This window comes from Phascolarctos cinereus, unplaced genomic scaffold (genome assembly GCF_003287225.1).
Source record: "Phascolarctos cinereus isolate Bilbo 61053 unplaced genomic scaffold, phaCin_HiC Scaffold_3;HRSCAF=262, whole genome shotgun sequence".
NCBI lineage: Eukaryota > Metazoa > Chordata > Mammalia > Diprotodontia > Phascolarctidae > Phascolarctos > Phascolarctos cinereus.
Window position 1 is genome coordinate 67,228,756 of NW_027555736.1, and position 20,838 is coordinate 67,249,593.

Below are 20,838 nucleotides of genomic sequence, written 5' to 3' on the forward strand. Positions count from 1 at the left end.
GAGCACTGGCCCTAGAGTCAGGAGGACCCGAGTTCAAATCTGGCCTCAGGAACACAACACTCACTAGCTGTGTGACTTGGGGCAAGTCACTTAACCCCAACTGCCTCACAAAAAAAGTTAATTTACTAAATGAGGTAGGGGGAGTTTACTAGTGTTTATATCAGTCCTGAGTCAGGCTTTGGTTTGCTACCATGGCACACACAGTGTGTACCAGTATGGGGAACAATGGGTGATGAAGCTTTAAAATCAGATCTGGTCTAACATTCCTAATTTGAATTGTATCAACTGAGCTTGCTCCCAGTTTCCAACCCTAGAGAAGTACTCCCTTTGCTGTGTAGACAGCCAGCTTTTTCTTCTAATGACTTGTCCACCTACTTGGACATCTAATCTCTCTGACCTGGTAATTTCTGAATGAGGACTAAAATTCATGTTCCAAGGGGCATCTAGGTGGCGCAGTGGATAGAGCACCTGCCCTGGATTCAGGAGGACCTGAGTTCAAATCCAGCCTCAGACACATAACACTTACTAGCTGTGTGACCCTGGGCAAGTCACTTAACCCCATTGCCTAGCCAAAAAAAAAAAGTTAAAACTCATGTTCCAGTTTTGGTAGAAGGACTCTTCAGATAAAAGTACATCTCTTATCCATATACCCTCCCACAGAAATATGGACAAGGACAGAATAGGTTAGCCATACACTCACAATATCTCTGCTGCTAGTTAACATCAGAGGCAGCTAGATGGCTCACTGGATAGGGCACTGAGCCTGGAGTCAAGAAGACCTGTGTTCAAATCCAGTTTAGCTGTGATCCTGGGCAAGTCACTTGACTTCTATCTGCCTCAGTTTCCTCATTTGAAGAATGGGGATAATAACAGTATCTACCTCCCAAAATTGTTGTGAGGGACCAAGTGAGACAATATTTGTAAAACACTCAGCACAGTACCTGGCACACAGTAGGTGCTATAGTATATGCTTGTTCCATTTCATGTGGACCACCTCACAGTGCATACCCTCCTGGGGACGCTTCTGGTTCCTAGGTTGAATCTAAGCATACTTTGTTGTCTTTTCTTCTGCAAATCTTAAAGCAAGCAGACAAATCCTTTTGTCAGACCTTGAGGATGCTGTCAAAGGAGTCACATTGCGGAGGCATGCACTTAACCCCCAGGCTTATCTGTTTATGAAGGAATGCGATATGACTTCATTAATGGTGTTAGATCCAGTAAAGAAACCAGCCCTTGGGTACGTGGGAACAGGCTAAGAGAGTTAGCACTGGGACTCAAGAGTATGTTCAGGAGAAGCCGAGTTTGTTCATTAGAGGGATGTGTAGGTACAGAGTGTGGAGTAGGAGGAGTAAATTGTGCAAGAGAATTGGCCTGTGTAGGGTTGGCAGCCACAATGTGTGGGCTGTAACTCAGTGCAAGGGAGAGTGTTTTCAGTGGGGGCCTGGGCTTTGTTCTGGAGGGGTGGCACTCCCCTACACAGTGATACTAGTATTAGAAAGCCACCATGAGCAGCCCAGGCAGATTCAATATTCCACAGCATATCTGAATATCAATGAGCTCCCTATGTTTCCTTGTAGTTTATTATCAACCTATAATTTATATTTTTAGAAAAGTACCCGGAAGAGGCACTTAAGGTGACCTGGAGTGGAGGTAGTGAGTGACAGCATAAGAAAAGTCCCTAACCATTTACTTGGTCGTGTCAGTCAGGCAACAAGCATTTAAGTGCTTAGGACTTGCATTAAGCATTGCATTGCATTAAGCAAAGAAAGACAAGAACACAGGAGCCCTCAGAGGGCTCACTTTCTAACGAAGTAGACAGAATGCAAAAAAAAAATTGTACACGCAGTATATATACAGCATAAATGGAAAGTAATCTTGGAGGGAAGCGAAGAAGACCAACAGAAGGTGAGATCTGAGCTAAATCTTAAAGGGAGCAAGGGAAGCCACAGGGGTGGAGATGAGGAAGGAGACACTCCAAGCATGGGCGACCATTAGTGAAAAGACACTGAGTCAGGAGATGGGGTATCCTGCGTGAAGAACAGCAGCAAGAAAGTCAGCATGCCCAGATCATAAGAGTTCCTGGAGTGACTAAGTGTACTAAGATTAGAAAGGTAAGGAGGGCCAGGTTGTGAAGGGCTCTCGATGCCAAACAGGATTTTATTTTTTTTATTTTGGACATCACAAAGAGCTATTAGAGTTCATTGAGTGGAGGGTGGAGGGGAAGGTGACATGGTGACATGATCAAACCTGCCCTTCAGGAAAATCACTTTGGTAGCTGAGTGGAAGCTAAATTGGAGTGGGGAGAGATTTGAGTCAAGGAGACCACCAACAGGTTATTTTCCAAGAGAGAATGATGAGGGTTTAGGCTCTGAGTGGAGAAAAGAAGGTGTGTATGAGGGATATTATGAAGGTAGGAAAATGCAAAACTTGGCAATGGGTATGTGGGGGTGAATGAGAATTAGGAGTTGAGGTTGACATCATGGTTATGATCCTGAGTGACTAGGGGAATGGTGATATCCTTGAGGATAATGGAGAAATTTGGAAGAGGGGAAGGTTTGGGGAGACAGATAATGAGGTCTATTTTGGATGTTGACTTTGAGTATAAAGTAAAATGAGAAGGTTCAGAACAGAGCCTTGGGGAGACACCCATTGGTTATTGGACATAACCTGGATGAAGATATGGCAAAGAAGCCTGAGGAGGATTTAGATATATAGGAGGAAAATCAGCAGCGAGTAGTGTCATGAAAACCTATAGAGGAGGAAGTATCAGGAGAAGTGGGTGATCAGCAGTGCCAAATGTTGCAGAGAGGTCAAGAGGGTTGAGGATTGATAACAGGCCAATCAACTTGGCAATTAGAAAGCATTAATAGCTTTAGAGAGAGCACTTTAGTTGAAGAAGTCAGAAACCTCCTCCCCTCAGGGTTGCCTCATTCCCCTTCGATAGCTTCCAACCCTTCCTGGTTTGATTCTTTATTCTTGATTCTTGATAGAAGTCTCTCTCCTTAGTTCAGGTACAGGAGAGGGGAGCTATTCTCTCCTCCTAGGGGATCTAGGGAGAAAGAAATCTGGTTGGAAAAGCCGGCGAGGACAGATAAGAATCAAGTTTTTAGAACTAACTGAGAGAAAAGAAAGTGGAGGCCCTGATTCTGGAAGGCTTTCTCAAGGAGTTTAGCCAAGAAGGGGAAGATCGATATGGGACAATAACTAGTGGAAATGGATGGTCCAGTGAGGGTTTTTTAATGAAGGGGGAGAGATGGGCACGTTTACAGATAGCAGAGAAAGAGCAAGTAAAAATGGGGGTCAAAGGGGCAATCTGAAGAGAAGACAAGATGAAATGGGATCCTGGGTGCATGGAGAACCATTCTGGAGAGCAATTTGGAGCTATGCCCAAAGGGCTATACAAACGTGCATACTCTGTGCCCCATGAATGCCACTACGAGGTCTGCATACCAAAGAGATCAAAGGGAAAGGAGCTATTTGTACAGGAATATTTATAGCAGCTCTTTTTGTGGTAAACAATGTGGCTCCATATGGCCAAACAAGTTATGGTATATATACGATTGTGACAGAATACTATTGTGCTACAAGAAATGATGAGCAACTTGGTTTCAGAAAAACCTGGGAAGACTTATATGAATTGATACAAAGTAAAGTGAGCTGAGCCAAAATAACACTGTACACAGTGACAACAATATTGTATGATGATGAACTGTGAATAACTTGGCTGTTCTGATCCATACAGGGGTGCAAGACAATACCAAAGGACTTATGATGAAAAATGCTATCCACTTCCAGAGGAAAAACTGATGGAGTCTGAATGCAGATTGAAGCATATTTTTTTCCATTTTATTTTTCTTGTTGGTTTTTTTCAACATGGCTAACATGGAAATATGTTTTGTGTGACTTCACATGTATAGTTGATTTATTTTTTGCCTTCAGTAGGAGTGGGAGGGAGGAAGATAACTTGGAACTCAAAAATTTTTTAAATAAATGTTTAAAATATATCAATAACAATTTTTAAAAGAATGCACGCAGAGGGGTTTGCCTTGACAAGAAGAAGCCACTTATTAAGTTGAGACATGAATGAAGGAAGAGCTAGTGAGGGAAGACATCTGAGTGATTTGACAGGAGGAGAAGTAAAGAGGAAGTTCTTGGCTAATGGCTTTAGTGTTTCTATCAGCAACCATGGAATTATAGGGTCCAAGGAAGCAAATATAGAGTGTGTGTGTCTGGTGTCTCTTCATAGTGTTGACATTAGGTCATCAAAGCATGTGCTATACCAGTACAAACTCAAAGCAGAACAGGCTTCTCATCACAGGATCACAGACTTAGAGTTGGATGAGAATACAGAGGCCATAAAGTCTGACTCTCATTTTTAAGTAAAGAAACTGAGGCACAGACAAGTTAAGTGACTTAGCCAAGGCCACACAGCTAGTGACTGAGGTGAAATGTGAATCTAGGTCTCCCTTACTCCAAGTCCATTGCCCCCTCCACTCTACCAGGTTACTTCCCTCAGCTTCAAGTATGGGACTGAGTATCTGTCCTCTGAGGAGTCTGGAGAGGCTCTTCCAAAGGGCTGGCTACCAGGTGCTGATTTTTTTTTTACATCGCAACTGTTAAACGGGCAGCTAGAGTGCCAGGTCTGGAGTTAGGAATACTCTTCTTCCTGAGTTCAAATCCAGCCTCAGACACTTACTAGCTGTGTGACCCTGGGCAAGTCACTTAACCCTGTCTGCCTCAGTTTCCTCATCTGTAAAATGGGCTGGAGAAGGAAATGGCAAGCCACTTTGCCAGATCTTTACCAAGAAAACCCCAAAATAGGATCACAAAGAGTCAGACACAATTGGGGAAAAAAAAGATTGAACTTGAGAAGACCATGTAGGTGCTCAGCACCTCTCACTTGGATAGTACAATAGCCCCTTAATTAGTCTCCTTGCCTCACTCAGATCTGTCCTCACTTCAGTCCTATCTCCAAACAGCTACAGATTAGTATTCTTTTTTCTTATTAATTTATTTTGATTTATCAACTATCACTTCCATATGCTTTTGAGTTTAATATTTTTCTCCCCCCTTCCTCCCCACTACCCTCCCCAAGATGGTGCACAATCTGATATGGGCTATACATTTACATTCCTATTAAACATATTCTCACTTAGTGATGTAAGTAAAAATTAAGACCAATAGAAGGAACCATCAGAAAGAGGAAACAAAACTCAACAGAAGATAAAAAAAAAAAGGTAGCAATTCAACTTCCATAGTTCTTTCTTTGGATGTGGATAGCATTTTCCATCACAAGGCCTCTGGAGATGTCTTAGATCCTTGTATTGCTGGGGAAGGGTTAAGTTTATCAATATAGGTCATCACACAATGTAGCTGTTATTATGTACAATGTTCTCTTGGTTCTGCTCACTTCACTCAGCATCAGATCATAACAAGTCTTTCCAGGTTTTTCTGAAGTCAGCCTGTTCATCATTTCTTACAGCACAAAAGTATTCCATTACATTCATATACCACAACTTGCTCAGCCCAATTGATGGGCATCCTCTCCATTTCCAATTCTTTGCCACCACATAAAGAGCTGCTATGAATACTTTTGTACATGTGGGTCCCTTTCCCATCTGTATGATCTCTTTGAGATATAGCCCTAGAAGTGCTATTGCTGGGTCAAAGGGTATGCACATTTTTATTTGGGCATAGTTCCAAATTGTTCTCCAAAATGGTTGGTTCATTTCACAACTCCACCAACAAGGCATTAGTGTTCCAATTTTCCCACATCTTCTCCAACATTTATCATTTTCCTGTTTTGTCATGTTGGCCAATCTGATAGGTGTGATGTGGTACCTCAGAGTTGTTTTGATTTGCACTTCTGTAATCAATAGCGATTTAGAGCATTTTTTCATGTGACTATAGATGGCTTTAATTTCTTCATCTGAGAACTACAGATTAGTATTCTTAAAGCATATGTCTGACCCTATCACTCTTCCACTCAGAAAGCACCAGGGGCTTCCTGTTATCTCTAGACCAAAATGCGAACTCTTCTGTTTGGCATGTAAAGCGCTGTACAATGTCTCCAGCTAACTTCTTTAGGTTAATTATTGTTTGTTTGTTCACCATACATGACAATCCATGTTCTGTCACCATTCCTTTGCACTGGATGGCCCCCAAGCCTGGAATACACTTCTTCACCTCTACTTTTTTAGAAACCCTCTCCTCCTTCAAAGCTCAGCTCCTGCCGCCCCCTACAAAGGGCCTCTCCTGATCCACCCAATTTCTTCTTCCCTATTCCGACACGATTGGTTTTTGCTTTGTGTGTCTGTGAATGTATCTCACATTCCCTTACATGCTTACAAATCCTTTCCCCACGTAGAACATGAACATCTTGAGGGAAGGTACTGTTTCATCTTGGTCTTCATGTCCTCAGCACGTAGTACCATGCTTGGAACAGGGTTGGCAATGAACAAATGCTTATTGATTCATTCAGTTGATTGATTGCTATACTAAGGCATAAAACAGTCATAATCTGTCTTGGTATGATATCTATAACAGTAGAATTATAGATTCTTGAAGCATTGACGTAAGTATAAGGAGAATTAGACAGTTTTAAGAAGTCTTAAAGTCCCCAAATCAATATTGCCCATGAGATTCATGGGATCCTAAGTGGAATTCAGGCTGATCTCTTTTAGCTCTCTACAATGCCAATATTTATCTAGATTAGAAGGGCCCCTCATGCCCTTCTATAGCTTCTAGCCCTGGCTTCTGAGTTTGCCCCTTTATTCTGAACAGGAGTCTCTCTCCCTAGTTCCCTGTCCCATCTATTGTACTACTAAAAAAAAAATTAGAAAACCCACTGCTCTCTTCCTAGGAAATCTAGGGAAAGAGAAGTTTGGTTGGAAGAACAGGTGAGGATGGCCCAGAAGACAAAGGCAGATGTAGCTGATACCAGTGGGCCCCTAGGATCATAAAGTCACTTTACCCACTAAGCCTCCACTTCCTTATCTGTAAAATTGAGATAATACAGCACTTCGAAGGCTTCATAGAGGATCAAATGATATCCTATATATAATATAAAACAGTTTGTAAACTTTTAAGTGCTAAATAAATGTCAGCTATTTATGTTAAATATTCATTATCTCAATTATTACAACAGTTCTAAGTGCTTGGAACTCAAGATTACAGAGTTCCTTATTCATTAGTTTAATTATTAATGTCCAGTGCTGTCTGGGATTTCTGGCCTTAGAATAGTGCTAGAAGGAACTTTAGAGGTTATCTCTTCTAAGCCCTTCATTTTCCGGATGAACTAAAGGAGACTTCCTTATAGAATAAAAAGGGTGAGCCTAGAAGTTGGGGCTAGAAGCTATAGAGGGAGTCACCCTCTCTCCAGTCTCGATAAATATTGAAAATGGAAACCAAAGCCCAGAGAGGTTAGCTGAGCCACCCATACGGAACAAAGCTGGATTCAAATGCAGATCCTCCAGCACCAGATCCTACATGTTTTTTGCTGTGTCACGACGCAGCTGCTTTGGATATGCAGGCTACCGTCTCTTCACCCTTGCCCTGCTTCTGGCTTCTCGGTGGCTGATCCAGTCTGCTGAAGGATGCTCTTGCCTTGCTCTTGATGCCTGGTCCCTTATGAATCAGACCAGTGATCTGAGACTGAGCAACCCTTAGCCAACACCACTGGCTGGTGGGCCCAGTTGCAGCATCTGCAAAGCTGATGTTTTCTGCAGGATCTGTGAAACCTATGGGGTCAAGAGACTTTGTGAGGTCAAGGGTCTAAATGCATCCCTTCCCTTTTTTAATGCTTCCATCACCACATCGTTTACCACCATTCCCTCTCTGTATATTCTTGTATGTCTTCCCTGTGCCCTCACCTAACCTCATCCCCAATCTATTCTGTTTCCTTGGCTGATCTCTTCCTTCCCATCCCTCCCTAGGCATGATGACCTGAAGGAAATGCTGGACACCAACAAAGACTCTCTCAAGTTGGAAGCCATGAAGAGGATTGTGGCGGTGAGAGAGGGGGATGGGGAGGCCAATGAGGGCAAAGCCTGAGAGGATGACTAGGTTGGTGGGAACGATCTTCCTTCACCCTCTTGGGGTCCTACCTACTTGGTACTATATGAATCCTTAAGATCTATAGCCAGAAAAATACTATGTTTCTGGCAAATTCATTCACAGGAGAACACATAGAATAAATAAGGTACAAAGACAGGGTGGAGATAAGAGTATAGCACAGTCTGGTGGAGGATGGAGGAAGTAGCAAGGGAGACGTCCCAGAGGATAGACCCATCTCAGGTAAGGTCAAACTTAGAGAAGGCAGCCTGACCCCAGAGAGTCCTGTGGGAGCAGTTCTACCCTCTGCTTCCAGAAGACTGTGCTGAAGACGCATCCTTCTCCATCTAAGGACAGATGGTTTAGGGCAAAGCCTCTTTTGTTCTCTGCTAATTATTGTTCTGGCCCCCTCCTCTTCCCCTAGATGATTGCTCGTGGGAAGAATGCTTCTGACCTGTTCCCAGCTGTGGTCAAGAATGTAGCCTGTAAGAACATTGAGGTGAGGGGCCACAGGGAGGGGCCCAATGGGGAGGGACTGACCCAGATAGGGAGTTATAGGGAATGAGAGAAGGGGTAGAGATGGGTGCCCCAGTCGACGAAGAAGTTCATGTATATCGTGCCTAGGTAGGGGTTGGGGAAGATGTGTGTCTGTGACCATCTTCTCAGAAATGTTCCCCCTCCCAGATGAAAAATTCTGTGTGCATGCATCTAGGGTTGGAATTAGGGGAGGAGGGGTCCCGGAAACCATCTGCTCAGGAGAGTTTCTCCTCTCAGGTGAAGAAGCTGGTGTATGTGTACCTGGTACGCTATGCAGAGGAACAGCAAGACTTGGCCCTGCTGTCCATCTCGACTTTCCAACGTGGCCTGAAGGTCAGAGGTCACAATCTTCTTCCCCAGGGTCAGGGTGTATGTGTGGGAGGAGGGAAGAGGGGTTGGAAATGGGGTGGAGCTTTTCTCAGGAGTGAATAAGGTGGGCATGGGGGAGGATTCTTTTGCATGTTTCACATTGTAGGGAGTGACTCATAAGGTATAATCATTCCTGCTCCTAAGAATTTCCTATGACATAAGAGAAAGAACACTGAACTTAGAGTTAAAGGGCCTGTGTTCAAATCCCAGCTCTACCACTTGGTTCCTGTATCACCCTGGGCAAGTTACTTTTCTGGATCCCTATGTCTTCATCTGTAAAGTGAGATGATATACAAGGTTCCTTCTAGTTCTGATATTGTCACTTCAAGAATCACTGAAGAACAAGAGTCCTTCTTCTTGGACAATATTATGCCTACAGTGTGACTAGTTCTGTGCCAGACAAGACTATAGTGGAGACAAGGGAAACAGAGGCATAGCCTTCAGCTGGGGACAAGAGCCTTACCTGGACGAGACAGCTCAATACAATTTAGGATCAGAATGTGATCTTCAGACTTAGAAGCCCTGAAGGAACCAGGGAATCAGAATTTTAGGGATTCTAGGGACCATCTAGTCTAATGCTTCTACCTTCTAGAAAAGGAGACAGAGACTTAGATTTCAATGATTTTCCTAAGGTCAAGTAGCAGAGTACTTAAATAAAAATGGCCTAAAGCTGAAAATTATGAGGAAAAAAAGAAAAAATTTTTTATCACATCTTACTGGAAGAGAAGAAATACTTTTCAAAGAATCCAAGTTTCCTTTTTTGCAGAGTTCTAGCTAAAGCCATGAGTATGAGTTGAATGATGACTGGACTGGTGGTCAAGAGGTCTGGATTCAAGTCTTCGTTCTGCCATTAGTTGTATAACCTTATATCAGTGATTTTTGCTCTCTGGGCCTCAGTTTCCTCATTTGTAAAATGTGGGATTTAGACTAGAGACTCTCAGGTCCCTTCCAGCTTCAAGATTCAATGATTTGTCACTTGAATTACATTTGCTTTGTTTGGCCTTGGAGAGCAGAACTAGGAGCCAGAGGTGGACATTCCAATTTAGGCTTGGTGTTAGAGTGGTCCCAAAGTGTAATGGATGGACTTGGAAGGTCATAGTGAGTTCCTCCTTAGCAGACACAAGCAGAAGCCATACGACCAACCATTTGTTGAATATTTTGTAAAGGAGCGTGTATTTCATAGCCATGTCAGACCAGGCACAAGCATAGTACATATGTCAGCCACTGAAAATGGTACTTTTTAAAAATCAGTCTTTAGGTAGCCTTATTAGTTTCCTCTACAAACTCCTCCTATAATCTGCTCTGAACACTCAGTCCATGCCAATTCATGCTAATTCTAAGTCACCAGATTTCTTCATATGGGACATGAGTCAGCTAGACCATGGACTTCCTTAGTTACATCACATTGGTGCATTGTTCAGGTTCAGGTTTCAGAAGGAAGATGTTTAGGCACCAGAGATTGTCAGGACAAATGGAGACAGGGAAGTAGTGGTGAGAGTGGGCTTAGGGCTGGGAGCGTACAATGACCACAGAAGATATTACCTCCTTCTTCCCTTGCCTTTACCTTGTAGGACCCTAACCAGCTGATCCGGGCTAGTGCCCTCCGAGTCCTCTCCAGCATCCGCGTGCCCATCATAGTACCCATCATGATGCTAGCCATCAAGGAAGCTGCTTCAGACATGTCCCCTTATGTGCGGAAAACGGCAGCCCATGCTATACCCAAACTGTACAGGTGACCTCCTTGGATCCTGGGCTTCATCTCTAATGTTTTCTCCAACAGTGGTTTAACCATAGGTGCTTAGGAGTGGTGATGGATAGAGGGATCATGGGAGTGGGGTGGTAGCTATGATGGAGAACTGGGGAGTGGAGAAGCCTGGGGAGTGGAGGTACCAAAGGGTCAGGGGTCTGGGCATCAGAGTAGCATGGTGTGGGTGGGTCCCAGGCTCAAAGACTGGGAGGCTGCATCCCTTCCAGCAAGCCCTTCATCCCTCCAGTTTGGACTCTGACCAAAAGGATCAGCTGATTGAAGTCATTGAGAAGCTTCTGGCCGACAAGACCACGGTAGGGAGGGCACGGATGGGGTTGTGGAAGGAAGGGGGTGTGGATGCCTGAGAAAACACTGAGGGGTGTTGGGGGGATTCTGTAGGGCTTATGATGTCTCCTCACCCCTTAATTGACCTTTCATCTCTGTTGCTTACGTGTATCTGTCCATATCTTGGTCTCAATCTTTCCTCCCTCTCCTGGCTGGGTCTTCTTCAGCTGGTGGCTGGAAGTGTGGTAATGGCTTTTGAGGAGGTGTGTCCAGAACGTATTGACCTGATTCACAAGAACTACCGTAAATTATGTAACCTGTTGATTGATGTGGAAGAGTGGGGCCAGGTTGTCATCATCAATATGCTGACCCGCTATGCCCGCACACAGTTCCTGAGTCCCAACAAGAATGTGAGTCACTGAAGAGTGGACTTGGGACAAGTGATTGGGGGGGGGTGTTAAATAAATAGCAGTTTTCACCCCTAGGGCTGATAGAGAGAAGCCAGATCTAATAAAGAGCCCTCTGACTGATGGAGAAAACATTATTTTGCCTCAGGAGAGGCAGCTAGGGGTCATATTGGATAAGATTGCCGAAGGAAAGTGTAGAGAGGGGGACAAAAAAGGCTGGGAATGGAACCTGCAGGACACAGAAAGCAGCAGTGGGTACAGTGGAGGGGAAGAGGGGGGATGTGAGAGGGAGGGAGTGAACCTTACTCTTATCAGGATTGGCTCAAAGAGGGAATAACATACACACTCAATTGGATATAGAAATCTATTTTACCCTCCAAGAAAGTAGGAGGGAAAGGGAATAAGAGAAGGGGGGTGATAGAAGGGAGGACAGATTGGGGGACAGGGTAGTCAGAAGGAAGACACTTTTGAGGAAGGGCAGGGTAAAAAGAGAGAGAGAGAATATAATAAATGGGGGAATAGGATGGAGGGAAATACAGTTAGCAATAGTAACTATGAAAAAAATTTCGAAGCAAGTTTCTCTGAGAAAGGCCTCATTTCTCAAACATATAGAGAACTGAGTTGAATTTATAAAAATAAGAGCCATTCCCCAATTGATAAATGATCAAAAGATATGAACAGTTTTCAGATGAAGTAATCAAAGCTGTCTATAGCCATATGAAAAAAATGCTCTAAATCACTATTGATTGGAGAAATACTACCTCATACCTATTAGATTGGTCACTTTCTTTTTTTGTCCTATTAGCCAATGTTGGAGGGGATGTGGGGAAAATGAGACATTAATGCGCTGTTGGTGGAGTTGTGAAATGATTCAACCATTCTATAGAACAATTTGGAACTGTGCCCATAAAGCCATGCATACACTTTGAACCAGCTACTAACCACTACTAAGTCTGTATCCCAACAGAGATTTAAAAAACAAAAAGGAAAAGGACCTATAAGTACAAAAATATTTATAGCAACTCTTTTCTGGTGGCAAAGAATTGGAAATTGAGGGGATGTCCATCAGTAGGGGAATGGCTGAACAAATTGTGCTATGTGATTATAATGGAATACTATTGTGCTATAAGAAATGATGAGCAGGCTGATTTCAGAAAGACCAAGAAAGATTTACATGAGCTGATGCAAAGTGAAATGTACTGCGTACAAAGTAACAGCAATACTTAGCTATTCTCAGCAATTCAATGATCCAAGACAACTCTGAAGGACTTGTGATGAAAAAATGCTATCCCTCCCCAGAGAAAGAACTGATGGTGATGGTGTCTGAATACAGATTGAAACATACTTTTTTACTTTCTTTATTTTTCTTGAGTTTTGTTTTTGTCTCTGTTTTCTTTCACAGCATGACTATGTTGGAAATGTTCTGCATGACTACATATCTATAACTAGTATCAAATTGCTTGCCTTTTCAATGAGGAGGGGTCGGGAGGGAGGAAGGGAGAGAATTTGGAACTCAGAGTTTTAAAAATGATGGTTAAAAATAGTTTTTACATGTCACTGGGGAAAATAAAATACTAAATAAACTCACCTGGGAGAAGGAAGGAAGGAAGAAAGAAAGAAAGAAAGAAAGAAAGAAAGAAAGAAAGAAAGAAAGAAAGAAAGAAAGAAAGAAGAAAGAAAAAAAGAAAAAAAGAAAAAAAGAAAGAAAGAGAAAGAAAGAAAGAGAAAGAAAGGAAAGAAAGAAAAGTTGTGGGGAGAGCAGTGAAGAGGATGCTAGATTCATGGGAAAGGATAGTTTCAGCAGGCTTCCTGGAAGAGATAGATTTTCAGCAGATTTGAAGGAAAAAAGGAAAGGGTGCCCAAGTAAAATCATTAAAGTACTCTTCCCATCCCTTCTCCACCCTCCAGGAATCTCTCCTGGAGGAGAATCCTGAGAAGGCCTTCTATGGATCAGAAGAAGATGAGTCGAAGGGGTCAGGGCCAGGACTGGAGGAGGCAGCCGCTCCCCTAGCTGCCCGGAGGCCATACATCATGGATCCTGACCACCGCTTGCTCTTGCGCAACACAAAGCCGCTGCTCCAGAGCCGCAGTGCAGCTGTGGTCATGGCAGTGGCTCAGCTCTACTTCCACCTGGCCCCCAAAGCGGAGGTGGGAGTCATCGCCAAAGCACTGGTGCGACTGCTGCGGAGCCACAGGTGGGGCAGACCAGAGGGGCTCTGACCCCCACCCACATTGACATCCACACCCACCCTGGCCCTGATTCCTACCCTGACTTTGACCTAGACCCCAGTCCTAGCCACTTACACAAAACCTCAGTCCTATTCCAAGGCTGAGATTGGGACTGTTTTCCAAAGGCCAGGTACTGAGTGCCTAGCTAGACAATGACACCTGACCCTGCACACAGTGACCCCTGAGTCTTGACCTTCTTTTGTTCACAGTGAAGTCCAGTATGTGGTGCTACAGAATGTGGCCACTATGTCCATCAAACGCCGGGTAAGTCAGTTGGAGTAAGACTTCAGGGCCACGGTAAGCACTGTGGGATCAAAAGGCCTGAGGATTGCACTGGTGGAAAGGTGGCACCTCAACAGGGAACTGCATGAGCCAAAGCAGAGGTGAAGATAGCACACTGCAGGGATCAGTGGTGGCACATTGCTTGTCATTCCGTCTGCCAGACATGCTGGGGCTGGCGGATCTCTTTGACCTTGGGAGTCCTGCACTGCAGTGGGCCAAGCCGATCAGGTGTCCCCACTAAGTCTGGCATAAATATGGTGAGTCTCCTGTATTGGGGGAGCCACCAGGAGGCCTAATGAGTGGCAAACCAGCCCAGGTCGGAAACAAAACAGATCACGGCTCTGGTGCTAATCAGTAATGGGATCAGGTTGTACTTTGAGCCCAGGTGAGAGAGGGAGACCCAGTCTTGAGGGGAGGGGGAAGAAAGAGAAAGAGAGAGGGGAGGAGAGAAAAAGAAATGAGAGAGAGAAAGAAGGAGCTAGAGAAAGGAGAAAGAGGGAGGAGAGGAGGGGGAGAGAGAAAGGGAAGAGAAGGAAGAAGAGAGGGGGAGAGAGAGAAAGAGCAGAGAAAGAAGAGGAGAGAAAAAGAGAGGAAGAGAGAGAAAAAGGGAAGAGAGGGAAGGAGGGGGGGAGAGAGAGAGAGAGAGAGAGAGAGAGAGAGAGAGAGAGAGAGAGAGAGAGAGAGAGAGAGAGAGAGAGAGAGAAAGAGAGAGAGAGAGAGAACTGGCCTAGTTAGAGAGGGGTAGAGTAAGGAAGCCAGGAGGAAGAAGCCTAGAAAAGTTGGCTGGGGCTAGGTATTGGAGAGCCTTGAATGTCAGGCTGAGAAGCTTGAACTTCAACTTGTAGGAAACAAGGAGTTGAAAGTTTTTGAACAAAGGGGGGACGTGCTAAGAGCTGAGCATCAGGGGGGTTGATGTGGCACTAGTGTGTAGGGTGAATTAGAGAGGGAAAAGCTTGTAAGTAGGAAGGCTGAAATTGTCCAGATATGAAGTAATGAGAATAAAGTGGTGGTAGTGGTAGAAGTGGAGAGCAAAGGGCTGATGTGGGGATGGGGAGAAGCTTGTCCATGGGCTGGGGGGAGATGACCAGTCCCTGTTAATATCTCTTTGTGTCAGGGCATGTTTGAGCCGTATCTGAAGAGCTTCTACATCAGGTCCACAGACCCAACACAGATCAAGATTCTGAAAGTGAGTGATGTTGGCATACATGACTTAGTTTTCCTGTGATGTGTTATACCCAGCCTTCAGTGACGTTAGTGTGTAACCACCATCGTTACAAGGGTGTACAGAACTCCCTGAGAGGCCTACACATGACTTTCCCCAACACCTGCACAGAAGCCTTGCTGTCCCCTGACATTTGCAGCTTGAGGCTCCGAAATCAGGTCTTCATACACAATTGGAATTGGAGCCCTGATCACCACAGCATGAGGCTTAGGCAAGAGAGCAGCTGATATCTGAGGAGTCTGTGGGAAATGAAGTCACTTGATTCCATTTAGAAGTTCATTTAGAGCAGACTGGCTGTCCCTATCTATAAACATTCCTATTCCCATAGCCATCTGTCCAGTCTCTGTCTGTATTTCTACACTTTTGCCTATGGCTTTCCCTATCTCTGCCTCCACCCCAATGCCAATGATCCTATCCCAATCATGGGCATTTGGCCTTGCAGATGGACTAGCCCTGTTTACTGTTCTTCTTCAACACCAAGTGTGATCACACTTCTGGAAACACACCCAAACCTCTCCTACACATAAATACTGTCATGGGCACATAGCCATTCCCCAGCAAATGCATCCTGCCAAACCTGCCAGCCCTAAAGAAACCACATGCACTATGCAGACACATACATGTATAGTTGCATATACTCTTGGCCAGGTGCAAACACTTTCAGTCCTACATACAAACACATCCTCATTAAGAATAGAAAGAGAAATAAATGGTGTCAGAGGTAGGAACCATGGGTTCTGATTTCAGCTTTGTCACCAATTCTATGGGTTAACTTGGGCAAGTCATTTAATCTGTGCTGTCCTCTATTTTCTTATCTGTAAAAAGAGCTAATCAACTTTTCCCCATATTTCATTGAGTTTTTGTGATGATCAAGTGAGATATTGGCTAGGAGAGTCATAAATACTATGTAAATGTAAGACAAATAAGAAGATTGCAGGTCTTTAGACGTTACTTGTTTTCTCTGCTTCTCCCTACAGCTGGAGGTGCTAACCAACCTTGCCAATGAGACTAACATTCCTACGGTCCTAAGGGAATTTCAGGTACAGGGCTGTCTTTTGGTCAGAGTGGACTTTGTGCCTGGGGGATGGAGATCATCCCAGATGATCACTCAGTGGGATGAAGAGATCAACAAGATCTTTCAGGACCCCAGATTCAGTGGAAAACAGATCAAATCTGCTTTAAGGAACACTGGCTCCTCCATCCCTTCTGCCCTACCCCCATCTTGCTTATTTCCCAACATCTCTGGGCTTCCAGACCCCACCCTCCCAAGTCAAGGCAAGGCACTTCCTGCTTGGGTAATCCCATTCTGGCTGCCCAACTTGGAACATGGTAGACCATCACTGCCTTGCCCATAGAGACACTGGACCTGGAGCCGGAGATCACTGCCCAGTCTTACTTCCCGGCCTCATGTTTGTATTCCCAGACCTATATCCGAAGCATGGACAAAGACTTTGTGGCAGCCACAATCCAGGCCATTGGTAGATGTGCCACCAACATTGGCCGTGTCCGAGACACCTGTCTCAATGGCCTCGTGCAGCTTCTGTCCAACCGTGATGGTTAGTGTCCATTCATCTAATGCGAAGTATCCATCCATTTGCCCAGCCACAATGGGCAGTGGGGAAGGATTGGAGAATGGGAAGGATTGTGGAGCCAGAGAAGCAGTCTGGTATAGTGGAAAGAGCACTGAATTTGGAGTAGGGGACTTGGTTCCAAATCAAGGCTCTCTGTGATCTTGGGCAAGTTTCTTATTTTATGAGTTTGTGTTTTTTTCATTCATAAAATGAGATTGAACTAGATTATCTCTGAAGTCTTTTGTAGTGATCTGTTCTCTCGAGCCTCACATATACATGTGTCCATCACGTGAATCCTTGTCCATCTGTCTGTCCGCTTTTCCAGGACTCACTGTGTCTGTCACCTGTGGCCCATGTGTGTCCACTGGGTCCTCATGCACTGTCTCTCTATTCCCAGAGCTTGTCGTTGCTGAATCAGTTGTCGTCATTAAGAAGCTGCTGCAGATGCAGCCTTCACAACATGGGGAGATCATTAAACACCTGGCTAAACTGACAGATAATATCCAGGTGGGCATGTGACCCTTGGGAAGCAAGGACAGAACCATGAGAGGAGGAACCCAGCTTCAGGCATCAGATACATGGGGAGGACTCTGAGGGGACCCAGATGGTCCCCTCAGAACTCTAGGATAGGGCAAAAGAAAGACAAGCAACCCCTCCCCATGCTCATGTCCCTACCCTGGCCTTACTGGGCCCCTGCCCTTCTGATGCCCACATCTCTGTGCCCCTCCAGGTACCCATGGCCCGGGCCAGCATCCTCTGGCTCATTGGTGAGTACTGTGAGCATGTGCCCAGGATCGCCCCTGATGTTCTACGGAAGATGGCAAAGTCCTTCACAGCAGAGGAAGATATTGTGAAACTACAGGTCATCAATCTTGCTGCCAAGCTCTACCTGACCAACTCCAAACAGGTAGAGGACACAGAAACACCTGGTGACACACACCTGTACCCTGGCACACCCACAAATGCATGCAGAGACACTCACCAATGCTTACTGTAGTTCATGGGGGGATAGGCCCAGGGAAGGAGGCAGTGAGGTCTAGCGGATGGAGGGGAGCCTTGGAGTTAGCAGGCAAGTTACAGCCTCTCAGTGCTCCAGACAATGCTCTAATGCTAACTTGCAGATAAGTTGCTAATGTGCCTGATTTGGGAGGAAATTTCGAATCAGGGAACTAGTGAAAGCACATGTCTGGACCAAAAAAAAAACCCAACACGTTTTGGGGTCAGAGGTCTCTATAGTAATGACCGTGGATTAATATAAGATGAGTTAGAATTATATGTGGAACTTCAGCTAGAAAACATTTAAATGATCTTGGTGACAGAGCTCAAGGGAACGAGAGAGGATAGGGAGGGTGGAACAGGGTGAAGGAAGGCTGGGTTTGGAGCCAAGGATCTGTGGTCAAGTCCGGGTTCTGCCCCTGCCTATCTGGAAGACCTTAGAAAGGTCACTTACACTCTCTGGCCTCAGGCTTCAGTTGTCTGGGCAGACAATGGAGGTGATTGATTAGGCACTTATTAGTTGTGAAAAGGAAGTGTAGAGACCTGTTTCTTGTTATCCCTTTATGAAGTGTGATGTTCTCCCAGGGGCCAAGACTTACAGGGCATCTACTGCCTCCCAGGCTGTGCTTCTCTCTGTAAAATCCTCCAGGGGTGTGGCCAGTCTTCAGCCTAACTGGGAAGCTACCCTTCTGATTCTGGGAGACTTCTTTACACACTTCTTAATGAAGGCAACTTGGTGGCTTTAGTGGATACAGCTGGGCCTGGAGTCAGGAAGACCTGAGTTCAAATCAGACTTCAGACATCCACTAGCTGTGTGACCTTGGGCAAGTCACTTAACCTGTTTGCCTTAATGCACTGGAGAAGGAAATAGCAAACCACTCCAGTATCTTTGCCAAGAAAAATCCACAAAAGTGACTCAACTGAACAACACTGCCTCATTAACTATTGCCTAGCCTTTATTTTCTATGATTAACATTTGATAAATGGGGGGAGGAGAATTAATAAATTAAATTCCTCCCACTTCTCTCTCTCTCTCTCTCTCTCTCTCTCTCTCTCTCTCTCTCTCTCTCTCTCTCTCTCAAGTAAGAGAATTGAACTGCCTGTCTTCTGAAGTCCCTTCTAGCTACAGATCTATGAAAATACAAAACTTGTGATGGTAGGCAAGTGGGGCTTAGCACAAAGGAGTTTCCCATGCCCCTTTGCTCTTGACTGGGGCCGATGTGTGTCTATATCTACCTACCTTTGTGGATTACTTGTCTGTGCCTTCAGGCTGGGGCAGGGAGAGAAGGGACTATTTCTGAGCAATTTCAGAGCAGGGTGGGGCCTGGAATGCTAATTTGACACTAGCTAACAACCAGCCAGGCTTATGCTTCTAAGAACCCACCTTTGTCTCTCCTGGGGTAGAGAGAGGCCTGGTGGATTCCAGGACCAAAAGCATTAGAGAAGCTCCCCAAGGGCCCAGTGAGGTAGAGGGAGTGGTAACTTTAGGGCCTAGAGCTTTAGGTCCAAAGGCTTTAGGGCCTGCTAGACCAGTGGTGTCAGATCCTTTCAGGCCACATTATTGACTTGTGGACCTCCAGGATCAGCGGCTCTGCAGCCTCAGCAGCAGCTATCTCATAAAATCTTGAACCAGCTTTTTTTGTTTGGATCCATGTTTTAATGAGACCAAAATACAGCACTGGCCTTCTCGGGACGATGTGGTCTTTGCCAATCTGACCATACATATAAATAACCACCAGTTTTATTGCACAAGGCCTGACGTGTAATAGGTGCTTAATAGCTGCTTATTAATGAATCAGTTGATCAACTGGTATTTGAGAAAGTGTGAGTGAGGGATCTGACCCTGGATTGTATGCTGTTGTTTATAGAAGAACAAAGCTTGGGCTCTGTAAGGGTTGCTAGAGACAGTATCTGAGAATGTTTAGATAGCTCTAGTACCTACTTCTGGTGGAGGGCCTTGTCCTGGAAAGCAGCATTTTAAAAAAACCACCTGGTGAGATCTATTAGGTATTTAGTGTTGGGAAAGAAAAAGGAAGGAGAACAAAAAGAAAAGGAAGGAAGGAAGAATGGAAGGAAAGAAGGGAGGGAGGAAAAGAGGGGGGAGAGAGGGAGAGAGAGGGAGAGAGAGGGAGAGAGAGAGAGAGAGAGAGAGAGAGAGAGAGAGAGAGAGAGAGAGAGAGAGAGAGAGAGAGAGGAAGAACAGTTATTAAATGCTTACTGTGTGTCAGATACTGGTAACAGGTAAGGAAGTGCTAGAGTGAAGATGCCTTCAGCAGTACAACAACCTAGACATGGCTGGGGATGCAGTGAGTGTGCGTTCCCCAATGGATAGACACCAGCATTCAGCTACGGTGATATCTCTTCAGGTAGGCCTACTGACTTTACCAATGGAATCCCAGAGTCTATACTATAGCCTGTCCCACCATGCAGACCTAGAGATCGATATGCTCCTTGTAATGGCTTCCCTGCTTAGACAGATCTATACCCTTGATGAGAAAGTGTGGTAGGTTCTGTGAGTGTCTGCAGGAGAGCTTCCAGAAAGGTATCCTTCATCCTTCCCAGTAGCCTACAGGGGCCTTATTATTCTTGGCGCCTAAAAGAATAGGACAAGGTGGGGCCATGGGTTAATTACTGGGGTTTGAATGAGATAACCATCTTTAATCAATACCTGCTGGTAGTGATATGCAGCGTACTAAGGAGAATATGGGGGCCACAAATTGACATGGTTAGACCACCAGCATTGGCTATAAAGTCCACTAGGTGGCGCAGTGAATAGCGTGCAGGACCTGGAGTCAGGAAGACCTAAGTCTGATAATAGGTTTAAACAATCACTACCTATGCATCCCTGTGCAAATCTCTTAATCTCTGTCTGCATTATTTTCCTCATCTGTAAAATGAGGATAATAAGAGCCTCAACCTCCCGGGTGGTTATGATGACAAATGTAAAGTACCTTGCAAACATTAAAGAGCTATGCAAGGGCTAGTTATCATTATTCTCATTAATGTAGCAAAGATTCATTCAGGAGAGAATGGAAGATGGGCCTTCTTCCAGTACATGAAAGGATTATGAGTCCTGCATCGCCCCCTCCAGGCTGGCTGGTGCCCAGGAGTCCCGTTCCAACGTTTCCTTAGTGACATACA

General features: G+C 44.9%; 1 protein-coding gene across 3 annotated transcripts in view; it reads left to right on the forward strand.

Annotated features, from left to right (window-relative positions):
* Positions 1 to 20,838, forward strand: part of AP3B2 (adaptor related protein complex 3 subunit beta 2) — a 56,366-nt gene that overhangs the window by 15,034 nt on the left and 20,494 nt on the right. For all 3 annotated transcript variants that reach the window (XM_020997054.2, XM_078150898.1, XM_020997053.2), the window contains exons 2-14: positions 7,935 to 8,010; positions 8,477 to 8,551; positions 8,827 to 8,922; positions 10,530 to 10,690; positions 10,953 to 11,019; positions 11,218 to 11,400; positions 13,306 to 13,592; positions 13,836 to 13,890; positions 15,023 to 15,094; positions 16,108 to 16,170; positions 16,554 to 16,686; positions 17,099 to 17,208; positions 17,432 to 17,608. In XM_020997054.2, coding sequence (XP_020852713.1) covers positions 7,935 to 8,010; positions 8,477 to 8,551; positions 8,827 to 8,922; positions 10,530 to 10,690; positions 10,953 to 11,019; positions 11,218 to 11,400; positions 13,306 to 13,592; positions 13,836 to 13,890; positions 15,023 to 15,094; positions 16,108 to 16,170; positions 16,554 to 16,686; positions 17,099 to 17,208; positions 17,432 to 17,608 — 1,555 coding nt within the window. The remainder of the gene's footprint in view (positions 1 to 7,934; positions 8,011 to 8,476; positions 8,552 to 8,826; positions 8,923 to 10,529; positions 10,691 to 10,952; positions 11,020 to 11,217; positions 11,401 to 13,305; positions 13,593 to 13,835; positions 13,891 to 15,022; positions 15,095 to 16,107; positions 16,171 to 16,553; positions 16,687 to 17,098; positions 17,209 to 17,431; positions 17,609 to 20,838) is intronic.